This window comes from Oncorhynchus keta, chromosome 2, assembly GCF_023373465.1.
Source record: "Oncorhynchus keta strain PuntledgeMale-10-30-2019 chromosome 2, Oket_V2, whole genome shotgun sequence".
Taxonomy (NCBI): domain Eukaryota; kingdom Metazoa; phylum Chordata; class Actinopteri; order Salmoniformes; family Salmonidae; genus Oncorhynchus; species Oncorhynchus keta.
The window spans coordinates 58,413,201-58,426,898 of record NC_068422.1 but is presented as its reverse complement, the minus strand read 5'-3'; the positions used below and the strand labels follow the sequence as shown (position 1 = coordinate 58,426,898).

The 13,698-nt window shown below is 42.8% G+C and overlaps 1 protein-coding gene across 5 annotated transcripts; it reads left to right on the top strand.

Moving 5' to 3' along the window:
* Positions 1 to 427: 427 nt before the first annotated feature.
* htatip2 (HIV-1 Tat interactive protein 2) lies at positions 428 to 13,100 on the top strand. 5 transcript variants are annotated; one of them, XM_035734415.2, is made up of 6 exons: positions 428 to 642; positions 1,333 to 1,522; positions 8,407 to 8,514; positions 11,181 to 11,318; positions 11,455 to 11,516; positions 11,783 to 13,100. In XM_035734415.2, exons 2-6 carry the CDS (start codon positions 1,334 to 1,336, stop codon positions 11,997 to 11,999), a joined length of 714 nt encoding a protein of 237 aa, XP_035590308.1. In that variant the 5' UTR covers positions 428 to 642; position 1,333; the 3' UTR covers positions 12,000 to 13,100. The 5 variants fall into 5 exon arrangements, with proteins under 5 accessions (XP_035590308.1, XP_035590318.1, XP_035590335.1 ...); XM_035734425.2 differs by lacking the exon at positions 428 to 642 and adding an exon at positions 649 to 800; XM_035734442.2 differs by lacking the exon at positions 428 to 642 and adding an exon at positions 664 to 872.
* Positions 13,101 to 13,698: the final 598 nt, after the last annotated feature.

The following is a 13,698-nucleotide window of genomic DNA, read 5'->3' as shown; positions in this document are numbered from 1 at the left end:
TTTCATTACTGAATGTGAACAGGTGATTAGGAATACATGGTTTATACTGTGTTTGATGTAATTTTATATCCCTTGTAAATGTATTTTGACAATTAAAGACACTGACCACAACATGACAAAGACTGACAGCAATATAGTGTTACCAAATGCTCTTTGGTACCTCCTGACAAGTAGCCACTGTGACCGTGTGCATCAATGCCTGGAACTTTACTGCCCTCTGCCAAGCCTATCGATAAGTGGAAAGTATTCATGACGATGACAATGATGATAATGAAACCGTCAAAGCTAGGCTTCTTATTGAATTACATGCATCAGATGTATTTGTGTCCCAATAAAACAAGAACTATTCAAAACATTTTCCAGAATGTACTATCATCTTCAAGGAATATGTTTGACAGTGTGTTAGGCAGGGCTTGTCGATTCTACTGCGAATTCCTATCACCAACGACCGTAGGAAACCGGATGCGTGTTTCCATGGGCACATTCATTTGTTTCGCTATCTGTTATGAAACCACTGGAAAGCAGCTGGGGTACAGCGTTTGGCTTTCCACTGTCATTTGCAGCCGTTTTACACCATTCAGAAAACGGTGAACGGACGATATAGACCAAGTGAGCGTCAGAAGCTAACGCACTCGAACTAACGTGAGTTGACTGTGTCACTCAGTCTGCAATCAGGCTTGGGAATTATTAGCATGTACCGTAACTAGCTACTGGGACTAGCTAGTAGTCTCCTACTGGACTGTTTTTACAGCTAGTTGTAATGCTGAGTGATTGGTTTCGAGGGAGGCTTGCAAGAAAAGGTTAATTGCCTTATTTATCTTGCTAGTTAGTTAGCAGTCAAGAGGCCGTTGTAAAGGCGTGACACGCACCTGGTGGGTATAATGTGTGGAACGTTCCAACAGGAATATGAACCAACAACTTCGTAAATGACACGGTTGCCAACAAACAACGCATGCAAAGTTGTATAGCGGCGGAATACGAGACCGAGTGGGCTATTTCATTACGTTTTCACTCGCCACGTTTATTCTGAAAAATGTCTCTGGTAGCCTATGGACAAACGTTAAGAATAAGCTACGTGGTGAGTTGACGCCTATTCGGCAGCTAGTTCGTTAGGTGACTTGGTCATGCTACTTCGTATGCGTTGTTCGTTGGCAACCTTGTACTTTACGACGTTTTTGGAACGTTGGGACGTTCCACAAAGTATACCCACCCCACACACCTGTGTTGCAATAAATAAATAAAATGCGGTATCATGCTGCTTTTGTGTACAACAGCGATCAAACCATTAGGTCTCTCCTCAGTGGTGAAGCATTGTCTTGTTTTGTCCTTCAGGATGGCACACGACCTGAAATCACTGGCAGAGGACTTCAGACAGAAGAATAAAAGCTGTTTTATTCTTGGTGTCTCTGGAGAGACAGGCAAAGAGTTACTCAAAGAGATTGTGGAGAGGAAGCTCTTCTCGAGGATCACCGTCATCGGAAGGCGGCAGCTCACATTTGAAGGCGAAGCGTATGAGAACCTGGTAGGTGTGCGACTTGTCTTTATTGTCAGTGTATTGTCTTTTCAAGCAGGGCCTGTATGGTTCTTATTGCCGAGTTTATTTCATGGGGACAGGATTTAGGATTTACCATTGCTGAGAGATCTTGCTTTCAAGTTATACCTAGTCAATAATGGCACCAAATCACCTGTCTTATATTTAACACATTTTGTCCAATATCTCAAGATGGGGTCGTCATGTTGTTATGACATTTTCAAGCAAAGCTGGTCCTGACCTCCCTGGGGCCCTAAGCAAAATTATGCTATGGGGCCCTCCTACCTGACCCGTGAGCCATGTAAACCATTTGCCATTGCCACAGTCACACCTGACACCCCAGTGCTCCCACTACAATCCTCCTTCCTTTAAAACAGTTTGCTCCATCTGACGGTCTAAGAATAAGTAGACCTATACAGAACAGAATTAGGTATAAACAAACAATATTTATTGAATAGAATATTTTATATAGAATCTTAAGACAAGTGAATATTAACATGAATAAGAAATGGTATAAAATAATCAAGTATAATAATGAGCTTTGTCTCTGCTGCCTGGTAATTAGTCCAGTCCTCACAATATTAGCTTTGCCTAAACAATGTAAACATAAGCCTATAGTCTATGGTTCAAAGTCAAATAAAACCTAAACAGCTGTGTGATTAACTTTGGTTCCCTCAACAGCCTGGGCATTTTCAGCATCAGGATGGGCACCAGTCTATCTGGACTGTCTGGAAGAAATTATGTCACATTGTTAGTTTAGCAGTCATTGACACAAATGCACTTCTGCTTTACAATCTTAAATGTTACTAAGTGTGTAAAACATTTGAATGTTTGAATTAAAATCGTACCATCAAAATATCTCTTCTGCACTTTCTTGAGGCAAAATCATCGTAGGACATGTGTTTCCCTACATCATGATTTATGCTCATGATGGCCAGACCACTCAAAAGTTCCTGTGACATGGAAGACCTCCGGTAGCTTTTGATGAGGGTTCATTTCGAAAAGCTCCTCTCTGCCGATGTTACTGGTAGGGTGACCGCAATTCTTAGGGCTATCCAAAAGGTTAGGATAGAGTTCCTCCAGGTTTTTCCTCGGAGAAAGGAAAGCAGCTCAAAAGGCAGTCATCTTATCTGATGGCAGATCAGTGAAATTCCGAATCTCATGTGCCAGATCCATTCCACTGATGTCACAGTCATCTCTGAAGGTTAGAGTGTTTTCAGCTTCCATGCAGTGAACCTTTAACATCTCCCTGGACATCTGAAAGGCAGTGCTGATGTTCAGCAGCGCTCCATATTTGGTTTTCACCTGGTTGAGTGTTTCAAATCTCTCATCCATGGATGTCACAGCAGAGTTGACTTCAAAGGTTTTTCAGTGCATCAAGTCACTGGTTCATCAGGAGCCTCGTAGCTGAAATGCCTCTTGTTGTTTCTCAGTCTCTTCTCTTTCAGAACAGCCTCCACATTCGTTTCTTCACATGCTTTTGGCTGTTGTTTGAGCCTCAGAGAATCCAGTTTCCCGGTATGTAGTAAGGGAGGACTTTGCATTTGAGATCAAATTTGCTGCGATATCCAACTGCATTGAGGCGGATTGAAGGAGCTTGTTCACCTGGTTTGTCATTGTCAGTATCTCACACCATACGACACAGCAAATCAAGAAGCGGTAGGACGCAAATTCCTTTGGAAGTGCTTGTGCCTCCACTTTGGCCACAGGATCATTGATTGTCCTGAACCTCGGAAGCCTGTTACCTGTTGCATGAACACTTTGGAGCCTACTCTCTCATCTTGTCACTCCATGACTTCACGGCTATGTCCACATGTTTCTTAAAAACACTCCCATCTTTGTGTGCCCGCTGAAAAGAAGGCGTAGAGCTTTTGCACATGCCCCAAAAAGAAAAACTGCATCTTTTTGGAGATTTGGCAGCATCTGCAATGACAAGGTTCAGAGTATGTGCTCCACATGGGACAAACACGGCTCTAGGATTTTTCTTTTTTTTTGTAGTCTGGCTTGTACTCCTTGGTGCTTGCCCTTCATGTTGGCCCCATTTTTATAAGCTTGCCCTCTGCAATCTTCAAACGGAATCTTCAGCTCGTTCAGCTTATCTAAGATGACAGTGGACAGATTTCAAGCCTGTTGTAACCTCAAAGCCAAGGAAGTGCTCCTTTATCTCTGGCTTTCCCTTTAAAGCCACGCGTCTCAGAATAATGGACATTTGATCCCGGTGACTAATGTCAGCTGTACAGTCCAAGATAATGGAGCTTTGAGTCTCTTACTTGAGTCACTATTACTTCCAGAATTTTGTCACTCACAGTCTGTATCAGCTCATTCTGTGTGTGCTTCCCAAGGTAATGAGCATGTCTCTCCACATTTAATTTTGCTGAGATTTTCCATAACCGGGTAAAATATTGCCAGTAATTCAACCTCTTTTAAGAAGTTTCCATTATCTGTTTGTAGGAATTTGTCTGATGAACCCCTGAATGCTAGGTTTATTTCAGCCAGAGACTGGGTGATACTTACTAAAAGTGTAAGGACATCCCGCCATCTCTTTCTTTCTGCCTCCAACATTGTAATTTGTATCTGGTCAAGAGTCCGATTTAGGAGCAGATCAAGTTGTCTCCACTTAATCATATTGTCTGTGTGTTCAGGACTACCCTCATGGTGTTGATATTTGACCAGTGATTCACGCCTTTATTATTTTGTAGTCTTTTTTTCGTAGAAAAGAGCTTACAGCAAAAACGATACACAGTGTTGTTTTAGATGATGAAAGCCAGCTCCTGGTAATCTTTTCCCCAGTTGACAGCTGTCTCTGTAATAAGCCTGAATGGAAACCTCTTCTAGATTTGTCTTTGGGGTAAGATCAATCCAGTCCTGGTTTGAACGGACCTCTGCGCACTAACTCAGTCCTCATAAAGTCTGTTAAGACTGTGGGCCGGTCTGCTGGGTCATTTGGTGGAGCAGAAACTGTTCTATTAGGGTCTGAGCTGCTTGTGTCTGATGCTGGTTGTACACCTCTGGTCGTGCTAGTACTGGTTAAGGCTGCCTTTACTTCACCTGGGTCTGTGTTAGTACTTGCTGAAGATGGCTGTACTGGGTCTGTGTTAGTACTTGCTGAAGATGGCTGTACTGGGTCTGTGTTAGTACTTGCTGAAGATGGCTGTACTGGGTCTGTGTTAGTATTTGCTGAAGATGGCTGTACTGGGTCTGTGTTAGTATTTGCTGAAGATGGATGTACTGGGTCTGTGTTAGTACTTGCTGAAGATGGCCGGACTGGGTCTGTGTTAGTATTTGCTGAAGCTGGCTGTATTGGGTCTGTGTTAGTGTTGGCTGTGGATCAACTGAGTCTGTGCTTTAACTGGCTGATGATCCAGCATCAAATTTATTTATATATCCCTTCATACATCAGCTGATATCTCAAAGTGCTGTACAGAAACTCAGCCTAAAACCCCAAACAGCACGCAATGCAGGTGTAGAAGCACGGTGGCTAGGAAAAACTCCCTAGAAAGGCCAAAACCTAGGAAGAAACCTAGAGAGGAACTAGGCTATGTGGGGTGGCCAGTCCTCTTCTGGCTGTGCCTGGTGGAGATTATAACAGAACATGGCCAAGATGTTCAATTGTTCATAAATGACCAGCATGGTCAAATAATAATAATCACAGGCAGAACAGTTGAAACTGGAGCAGCAGCACGGCCAGGTGGACTGGGGACGGCAAGGAGTCATCATGTCAGGTAGTCAGTCCTGAGGCATGGTCCTAGGGCTCAGGTCCTCCGAGAGAAAGAGCATACTTAAATTCACACAGGACACCGGATAGGACAGGAGAAGTACTCCAGATATAACAAACTGACCCTAGCCCCCCGACACAAACTACTGCAGCATAAATACTGGAGACAGGAGGGGTCAGGAGACACTGTGGCCCCATCCGAGGACACCCCCGGACAGGGACAAACAGGAAGGATATAACCCCACCCACTTTGCCAAAGCACAGTCCCCACACCACTAGAGGGATATCTTCAACCACCAACTTACCATCCTGAGACATGGCCGAGTATAGCCCACAAAGACCTCCGCCACAGCACAACCCAATGGGGGGCGCCAACCCAGACAGGAAGATCACAGTGACTCAACCCACTCAAGTGACGCACCCCTCCTAGGGACGGTATGAAAGAGCCCTAGTAAGCCAGTGACTCAGCCCCTGTAATAGGGTTAGAGGCAGAGAATCCCAGTGGAAAGAGGGCAACCGGCCAGGCAGAGACAGCAAGGGCGGTTCGTTGCTCCAGAGCCTTTCCATTCATCTTCACACTCCTGGGCCAGATTATACTCATTCATATGACCATCTCCTCTACTGACAAATTTAAGCATAGCACCTGTAAATTATAGATAACAATCCTATTTATTTTATCAGCTGCATCAGGCCCATTCAAACTGGTTCCCACAGATTTCCTTTTATACATTTTCAAATATAAAATAGTATTTATACTATGGCTTGGCTGAATGCTTGATGGTTATTATTTACTGAGAGATGTGCATCCATATTGCCCAGTATGCCCAGCTAATCAACATTTTTTAAATTCAATATATAAATCAATATCAATCCATTGATTTCCATCTTGCATTAGTCCAGAGTTTTAACTAAACCTTGACTGGGAGCCTAGATAATCATTGTCTTGTTTTAATTGTGTGCTTATGAGTGCCATCACACCCATATTTTCCGCATTTTCACTGCGTAACGCGGTTATCTTTTCCGAACTGCAGTTTATAAACACCGTTGACAGTTAGCGTCTTATCAAACGTAATGAGTAGTTGTATTTCACTCTCACTTTTGTCAGGCACAAAGTCACAGAACACAGCCTTTGGAAGTAGCTGGCTAGCAAGCAAGACAGTGACCGACCAAGAGATGCACTACCCAGCTAGGTTAGCAAGACAGACTAGAGAGAGATGCACTGCAAGCTACAGCACATCAACTTAACGTTAATGTTATTTGCTGACATCAAACTTGGAGAGGAGACGACACAAGTTTCTGATTGCTGTTCCCGCAATTTACTCTCATGGTGTTTTTCTTCTCCTTTTGTAACCAGAAGGATAGATCCGCTTCATCCTCTCATCGAAGTTGTAAACATTGACACCCGCTTTGACACGAGGGGGAGGCGGAGCCCCTTGCGTAATTTGCGGGGCCCTACGCAACATGCGTAGTGCGCATATAGGGCCGCCGTTTAAGGCTGATGTAGCCCAATATTGGACTAAAATAGCCTAATGTTACTCCTTAGTCCAAGGACCTTGCATGTTCTGTTTAAAGTGTGAATTGGCTCTGGAAGCCAAAACAACCCAATACTCCATCTAAATGTGAATCGATACTCGATTGCGGTACAGTTCTAGAAATATAAATCCCTCTACTTTCATATCACATCAAAATAAGTTCACAAATGCAAAATACACACTTACTCTACACTGTTTTAACAGTTTCAGCCAACAGTTTTTGTCAGTGACAACACGTTTGTGTCGTCGGTCTTCCGTTTACACACGGGTTCAGAGACGCAGATTGCTAATTAGCACTGTTTTCCATAAACAAGCTATGTTTCGTGGAAATATGACCATGTGGGAACCCTAACCCTATAAAAGGCATGTATCAACTTAACCTTTATTTATTTATTTTTGTATAATTTCTCACCGATATGAAATATAAGGGCCTTGTGCTTCCAAAACTGTTCCACGAGCGCATGATGCGTGTTGATGTTCTGACAGAGCGTTGCGGCTCTTAACAAAACTACACCCTAAAAGAGATGCCTTCATCCAATGACTCATATCTAATGTAATGGTACTGAGTCATGGTCAAGGGCTAAGGCTGATGCAGAACAGGGATTATAAAAAAAAGATTATAAAAAAAAAACATATATATATATATTTTAAATTCTTCAATTAAAAGAGCTATACATAATTACAGTAGTTTAAGCCCAATAATTTAAGGTATCATGAACAAATATTCATGTTTTACGCAAAACTAAGAGTGTAACAATTTATGAAATTAGAATACTACTTTATGCTAATTAAATACTTGAGACACACACACAGCCCAACGCAGGCACACACTTCTCAGCATCCTCCTCGTACAATCACACATCACCCCCACCTACACACACAGCCTAACAGATGCACACTTCTCACTAAGTCTGAACTGTAACACAGAAGGCTACCAGTCTAATAAGGTAGGCCTGAACCTGAGTTAGGTTACATTGTAATCTTATGAGTTACTCTGGTGATGGGAGGATAAACAATTAGCCTAGGCACAGAAGAGATCGAGTGAGCTGCCTGCTAGCCAGCTGCTAGGACCAATCCCTGACAACCCATACATCAAAACGTAGCTAGTACGAGCTCTACTTTGTGAGCTGCAGCCTGCTATATTTTTTTAGTGTCTCTGAAAACATCTGAAGAAGCGAAGGAAACTTTTTACTTTATATTTCAGTCAAAACGTGACACCCTAAGGACTTACCCATACTTCTAGGCAATACAGTGTCACATCGCTCTTTCTCTGGTAGGTTGAGGAATACCCATCGCAAAGAGCAAATAAGAACACACCGATTTCGCAGGTTTGACAAAAAGGGCTGTTCCCACAGATTTCAACATTCTTTGCACGGCACTTGCTTTTCAGATTTTTCGACATGGGTAACAACTGTCACATTTATGTTTTCATATGATTCATTGTTTTTGTAGAATTCTCGTATTATAGCGTCAATTGTTTGTCGCGTCACCTAACACCCTACCATGAGCTTTGAATAAAGTTAAATATTCAATACCATTTAAATGTGTGTGCAGACTACAACAAAGCCTACAAGAAGCCTACATCTATTATTCCATTATAAAGATTGGCCCATTCTGTCCTTTTTCAGGTGCAGGAGGTGGTGGACTTCGAGAAACTGAATGACTATGCTGCAGCATTCCAAGGGCATGATGTTGGCTACTGCTGCCTGGGAACGACCAAAGCCAAAGCAGGGGCTGTGAGTTCATGGCCAATGATATAGAGACCCCTGTGAACATGTACCACCAGGGTCAAAAGAAAGGATTTTGACACCCACCATCTCAGATTTTTCTGAAATAATTTTTGTTTTTTGAAACATAAGATTAGCATTCGGGCAACATTATTTTATTTAAAAATAATTTGTGGTCTCAGCTAATTGATTGCATCCAAATTGGCCATTTTTTAAATTTCTAGGATTCATATATTTTAACTATGATTTATCCAAGGATCAAAAGCCACCTACAGACACCCCACACCAAGTATATACACTGCTCAAAAAAATAAAGGGAACACTAAAATAACACATCCTAGATCTGAATGAATGAAATATTCTTATTGAATACTTTTTTCATGACATAGTTGAATGTGCTGACAACAAAATCACACAAATTATCAATGGAAATCAAATGTATCAACCCATGGAGGTCTGGATTTGGAGTCACACTCAAAATTAAAGTGGAAAACCACACTACAGGCTGATCCAACTTTGATGTAATGTCCTTAACACAAGTCAAAATGAGGGTCAGTAGTGTGTGTGTGGCCTCCACGTGCCTGTATGACCTCCCTACAACGCCTGGGCATGCTCCTGATGAGGTGGCGGATGGTCTCCTGAGGGATCTCCTCCCAGACCTGGACTAAAGCATCCGCCAACTCCTGGACAGTCTGTGGTGGATGGAGCGAGACATCATGTCCAAGATGTGCTCAATTGGATTCAGGTCTGGGGAACGGGCGGGCCAGTCCATAGCATCAATGCCTTCCTCTTGCAGGAACTGCTGACACTCCAGCCACATGAGGTCTAGCATTGTCTTGCATTAGGAGGAACCCAGGGCCAACCGCACCAGCATATGGTCTCACAAGGGGTCTGAGGATCTCATCTCGGTACCTAATGGCAGTCAGGCTACCTCTGGCGAGCACATGGAGGGCTGTGCGGCCCCCCCAAAGAAATTCCACCACACACCATGACTGACCCACCGCCAAACCGGTCATGCTGGAGGATGTTGACGGCAGCAGAACGTTCTCCAAGGCGTCTACAGACTCTGCCACGTGCTCAGTGTGAACCTGCTTTCATCTGTGAAGAGCACAGGGCACCAGTGGAGAATTTTCCAATCTTGGTGTTCTCTGGCAAATGCCAAACGTCCTGCACGGTATTGGGCTGCAAGCACAACCCCCACCTGTGGACGTCGGGCCCTCATACCACCCTCATGGAATCTGTTTCTGACCGTTTGAGCAGACACATGCACATTTGTGGCCTGCTGGAGGTCATTTTGCAGGGCAGTGCTCCTCCTTGCACAAAGGCGGAGGTAGCGGTCCTGCTGCTGGGTTGTTGCCCTCCTACAGCCTCCTCCACATCTCCTGATGTACTGGCCTGTCTCCTGGTAGCGCCTCCATGCTCTGGACACTACGCTGACAGACTCAGCAAACCTTCTTGCCACAGCTTGCATTGATGTGCAATCCTGGACTCCGTCTCATGCTACCACTAGAGTGAAAGCACCGCCAGCATTCAAAAGTGACCAAAACATCAGCCAGGAAGCATAGGAACTTAGAAGTGGTCTGTGGTCACCCCCTGCAGAACCACTCCTTTATTGGGGGTGTCTTGCTTAATGCCTATAATTTCCACCTGTTGTCTATTCCATTTGCACAACAGCATGTGAAATGTATTGTCAATCAGTGTTGCTTCCTAAGTGGACAGTTTGATTTCACAGAAGTGTGATTGACTTAGTTACATTGTCTTGTTTAAGTGTTCCCTTTATTCTTTTGAGCAGTGTAGTATCTGTTTTCTGTGTCTGACAAGTAGTATGTTTCTAGTAGTATGTTAGTATGAAGAAACAATGTCATGTATTCCCAGTGAATTTGGTCTCCCCCCCCCCCCCCAGTTCAGATAAATTATTAATTAAAGCTATGTTTAGTCCTGTCCTACATCCTGATATCATCAGGTTCTGACCACGAGATGGTGCTGTTCTTGCTATTAGGTGAAAAAGTTAGGTAATTTGGGTGAACTATCCCTTTAATATTGAGGGAAGTTGTATTATTTATTTTATCCCCTAATAGCAGAAACAGCACCATCCAGTGGTCAGAACCTGGTAATATCAGGATGTAGGATGGGACATAAACCGAACAATTTCAAAGACTAAATTATCTGAACAGAAAAAAAATCACTATCAAATTCACTGAGAATACATTACATAGAATGAAGAAACAGCTCAATACTACTTCTCTGACGTAGAGAACTGATACTATATAGTCGTTGTTGGGATTGGCGTGGGGTGTTAGGGGTCCGTTGATGTCTTTTGACTATTATTTTAGATTCCTCATGTCTTACTCATTGTTAGAAACAGGTTTGTTCCAAATCGGATGTTGGATGCTATATTTATTGGATATTATATGAATCCTATAAATTACAAAGGGCCAATTGGGTGCAGTCAATCATCTTAATTTCTCAGCGATCAAATTATATTTCAATAAAATAATGATGCAGAAATTCTTATGTTTCTAACTACAGAAACGATTCCAGAACAATCGGAGATGGTGGGTGTCATGGCTTGCTGAAAGGACATTGAACGACCCACCATACACAACCTGCTTGGATCATGTGGTCAAATGCAGATTAATGTACACATATTTTCTCTTATCTTTCTGTCATTGTAGGATGGATTCATCCGTGTTGACCATGACTACGTCCTGAAGTCAGCGGAGCTCGCCAAGGCAGGGGGCTGCTCACACTTCAACCTAGAGTCTTCTAAAGGGGCTGACAAAACCAGTCGTTTTCTCTATCTCAAAGTGAAGGTAATAACCAAAATGTTCACCTGAGTAAAGACACCTCATTTATAGCCTTTCATAAGGCCTCTTTCAGCCTCTCTCGTAAAGCTACTTGATGAAGTGCTGCATATTGTTTGGTTAATGCAGATGTTTGCTTCTCCAGGGACAAGTGGAGGCAGACATTGAGCCGTTGGGCTTCGAGAGGTATTCCATCTATCGCCCTGCGTAAGTCTCATTTGCATTAGTCACGTGTAAAAACAAAATGTTTCTTAGCGGAAATTACTCACTTGTTCATTACCTTATCAGTCATGGCAAAAGAAATGGTGACCATAGGGGAATATCTCACACCAATGTCATGATTAGCAATATACACATTTCTCCAGTGATCACATGATGTAAACACAGTGTTCACTCTGAGATATTTTGATGCTGTAAGTTATTTCACTTGTAACAACTCAACTGAATTATTTTTCTCTTGTTTTTCCTCCCAGGGTGCTGATGGTCGACAGGCAGGAGAGCCGGCCTGCTGAATGGTTTGCGAGGAAGGTCCTGGGCCCTTTTTCCTCCATGTTTCCCACAGCGATGTCCATCCCCATCCAATCACTGACCAGGGCCATGGTGGCCAACACACTGATCCCTGCAGGGGAGAAAGTGGAGATCCTGGAGAATAAAGCCATCTATGACTTGGGGAAGGCCCCAGAGAAATGAGGGACAGGGAAGAGGGAAGGTGTGTCTCAATAGCTTCATTTCGTCATCCCCTTTCCTCCATAAACCACTGATGTGGTTATACCGCCACTGGTCTGCCTGGGCATGACATGTGAGAGCAATGTCAAGGGAACCCCTATCCAGTCCTTTCACCCATCAGTGCTGATGAAGGAAAGGTCTTGAGGAAATGTGAATATTGGGAGCTCAGCCAGAGACTGACGGTGAAGTGTGTTGTGCTACTGCCATTTCATGTGATGGTGCTTCTTCTTCATGACAATATATGTTCTGCTAAAAACTTCCTTTGAAAGCATGGAGGAGGGTTGACGACAAGTATAAAGTTGAATTTCTAGAGCTATGCAGGTGCTCTCAGAGCGCATGGTTAAGCGTTCAAAGCTTCGTTGGCTTCAACTTGAGGTTCCTTTCAACCATGATAGTCAACACGGTAGCTAGCTCGAGCTCTGTTTCTCTGGGAATGAGTCCAAAGGGGGATGTTTCCTTCTGAAAAGTGCAATTCTTAAAGCTCTTCATGGGTAATGAAAATAAGATATGATTGGGAAATGGTGATGTAATTATGAATACTGAAATATGCCTTGTTGTCTTTGTATCCCAAGTGCTCTTTCCGAGTGCAGACTATTTTTGTGGTCAACAAAGAGTTCGCTGAAGAGGAAACAGACTGGCACAGAGGCTAGAATCGGTTTAATATATTAGGTGGAGAGGGAAATGTATTGGACTGGTTCTTCTGGGTCCAAAACGGTAACTCGTCAAAACGGTTTAGTTAGTAGAAGCTCTTCCATCCAGCCTACAGCGTTCATGCTATTTTATGTAAGACCACGTTCTTAACCACTTTGAAAAATGATGCACTTACTTGAAGCAAGAGTTTATTTTCCACAAGACTACCATTGGAGAGGGATTTTAAGGCAATATGTCTGACTTGTCTTTGATCACTTTTGTTTTCTGAGCAATGCTAAGCATGTAATTGAATCAGGGGTTATGTTGTTCACACTCATATTGACTTGGATTTTTATACAGGTATTATGTAAATGCTATGTATTTAAGTGGTCTATGCTTCTGTGTTACATTAAACAATGATGTAGTGGGCAGTAATACTTTGTATATACAGTATATAGCTCACATTCGACTTAAGACTGTAATTAGCCCATTAACTGACTCCATAAGATAAATAGCAATATGCAAGAACACTATAGCTGAGTTACAGTAATAGGCAATGAACAAATGTCTGAGAATGGAATTCTAAATACAAGTGTATTTAATTACTTTGTAAACTGAATGATAAGTTACAAGGCATTACAAGGCATTACTCTAAGCATGGTCAGAGAGAAAGAAATGGCCATGGCCCATTGGAGAGAAAGAATGCAGGTATCTCACCAGTGCAGGTCAGAAACGTAAGAGAAAGAGACAATTAATCTAAGACCCTTTTATAAGCATCTGAGTTGTTAGGATTCAAAATCTGAGTTGTTGACCAATAGTATTACTGTAATTCAGCCCTACGTGATGTAATCACAACAGAACTGCTTCTCAGAGGTGAGACACTGGGGGTTAGCAAGATCAGAGACTGTTTAAATCAAATTTTATGCATCACATGCACCAAATAGAACAGGTATTTGGTATTTCACCTTCCAGTGAAATCCTTACTTACAAGCCCTTAACCAACAATGCAGTTTAAAATAAATTACAATGAAAT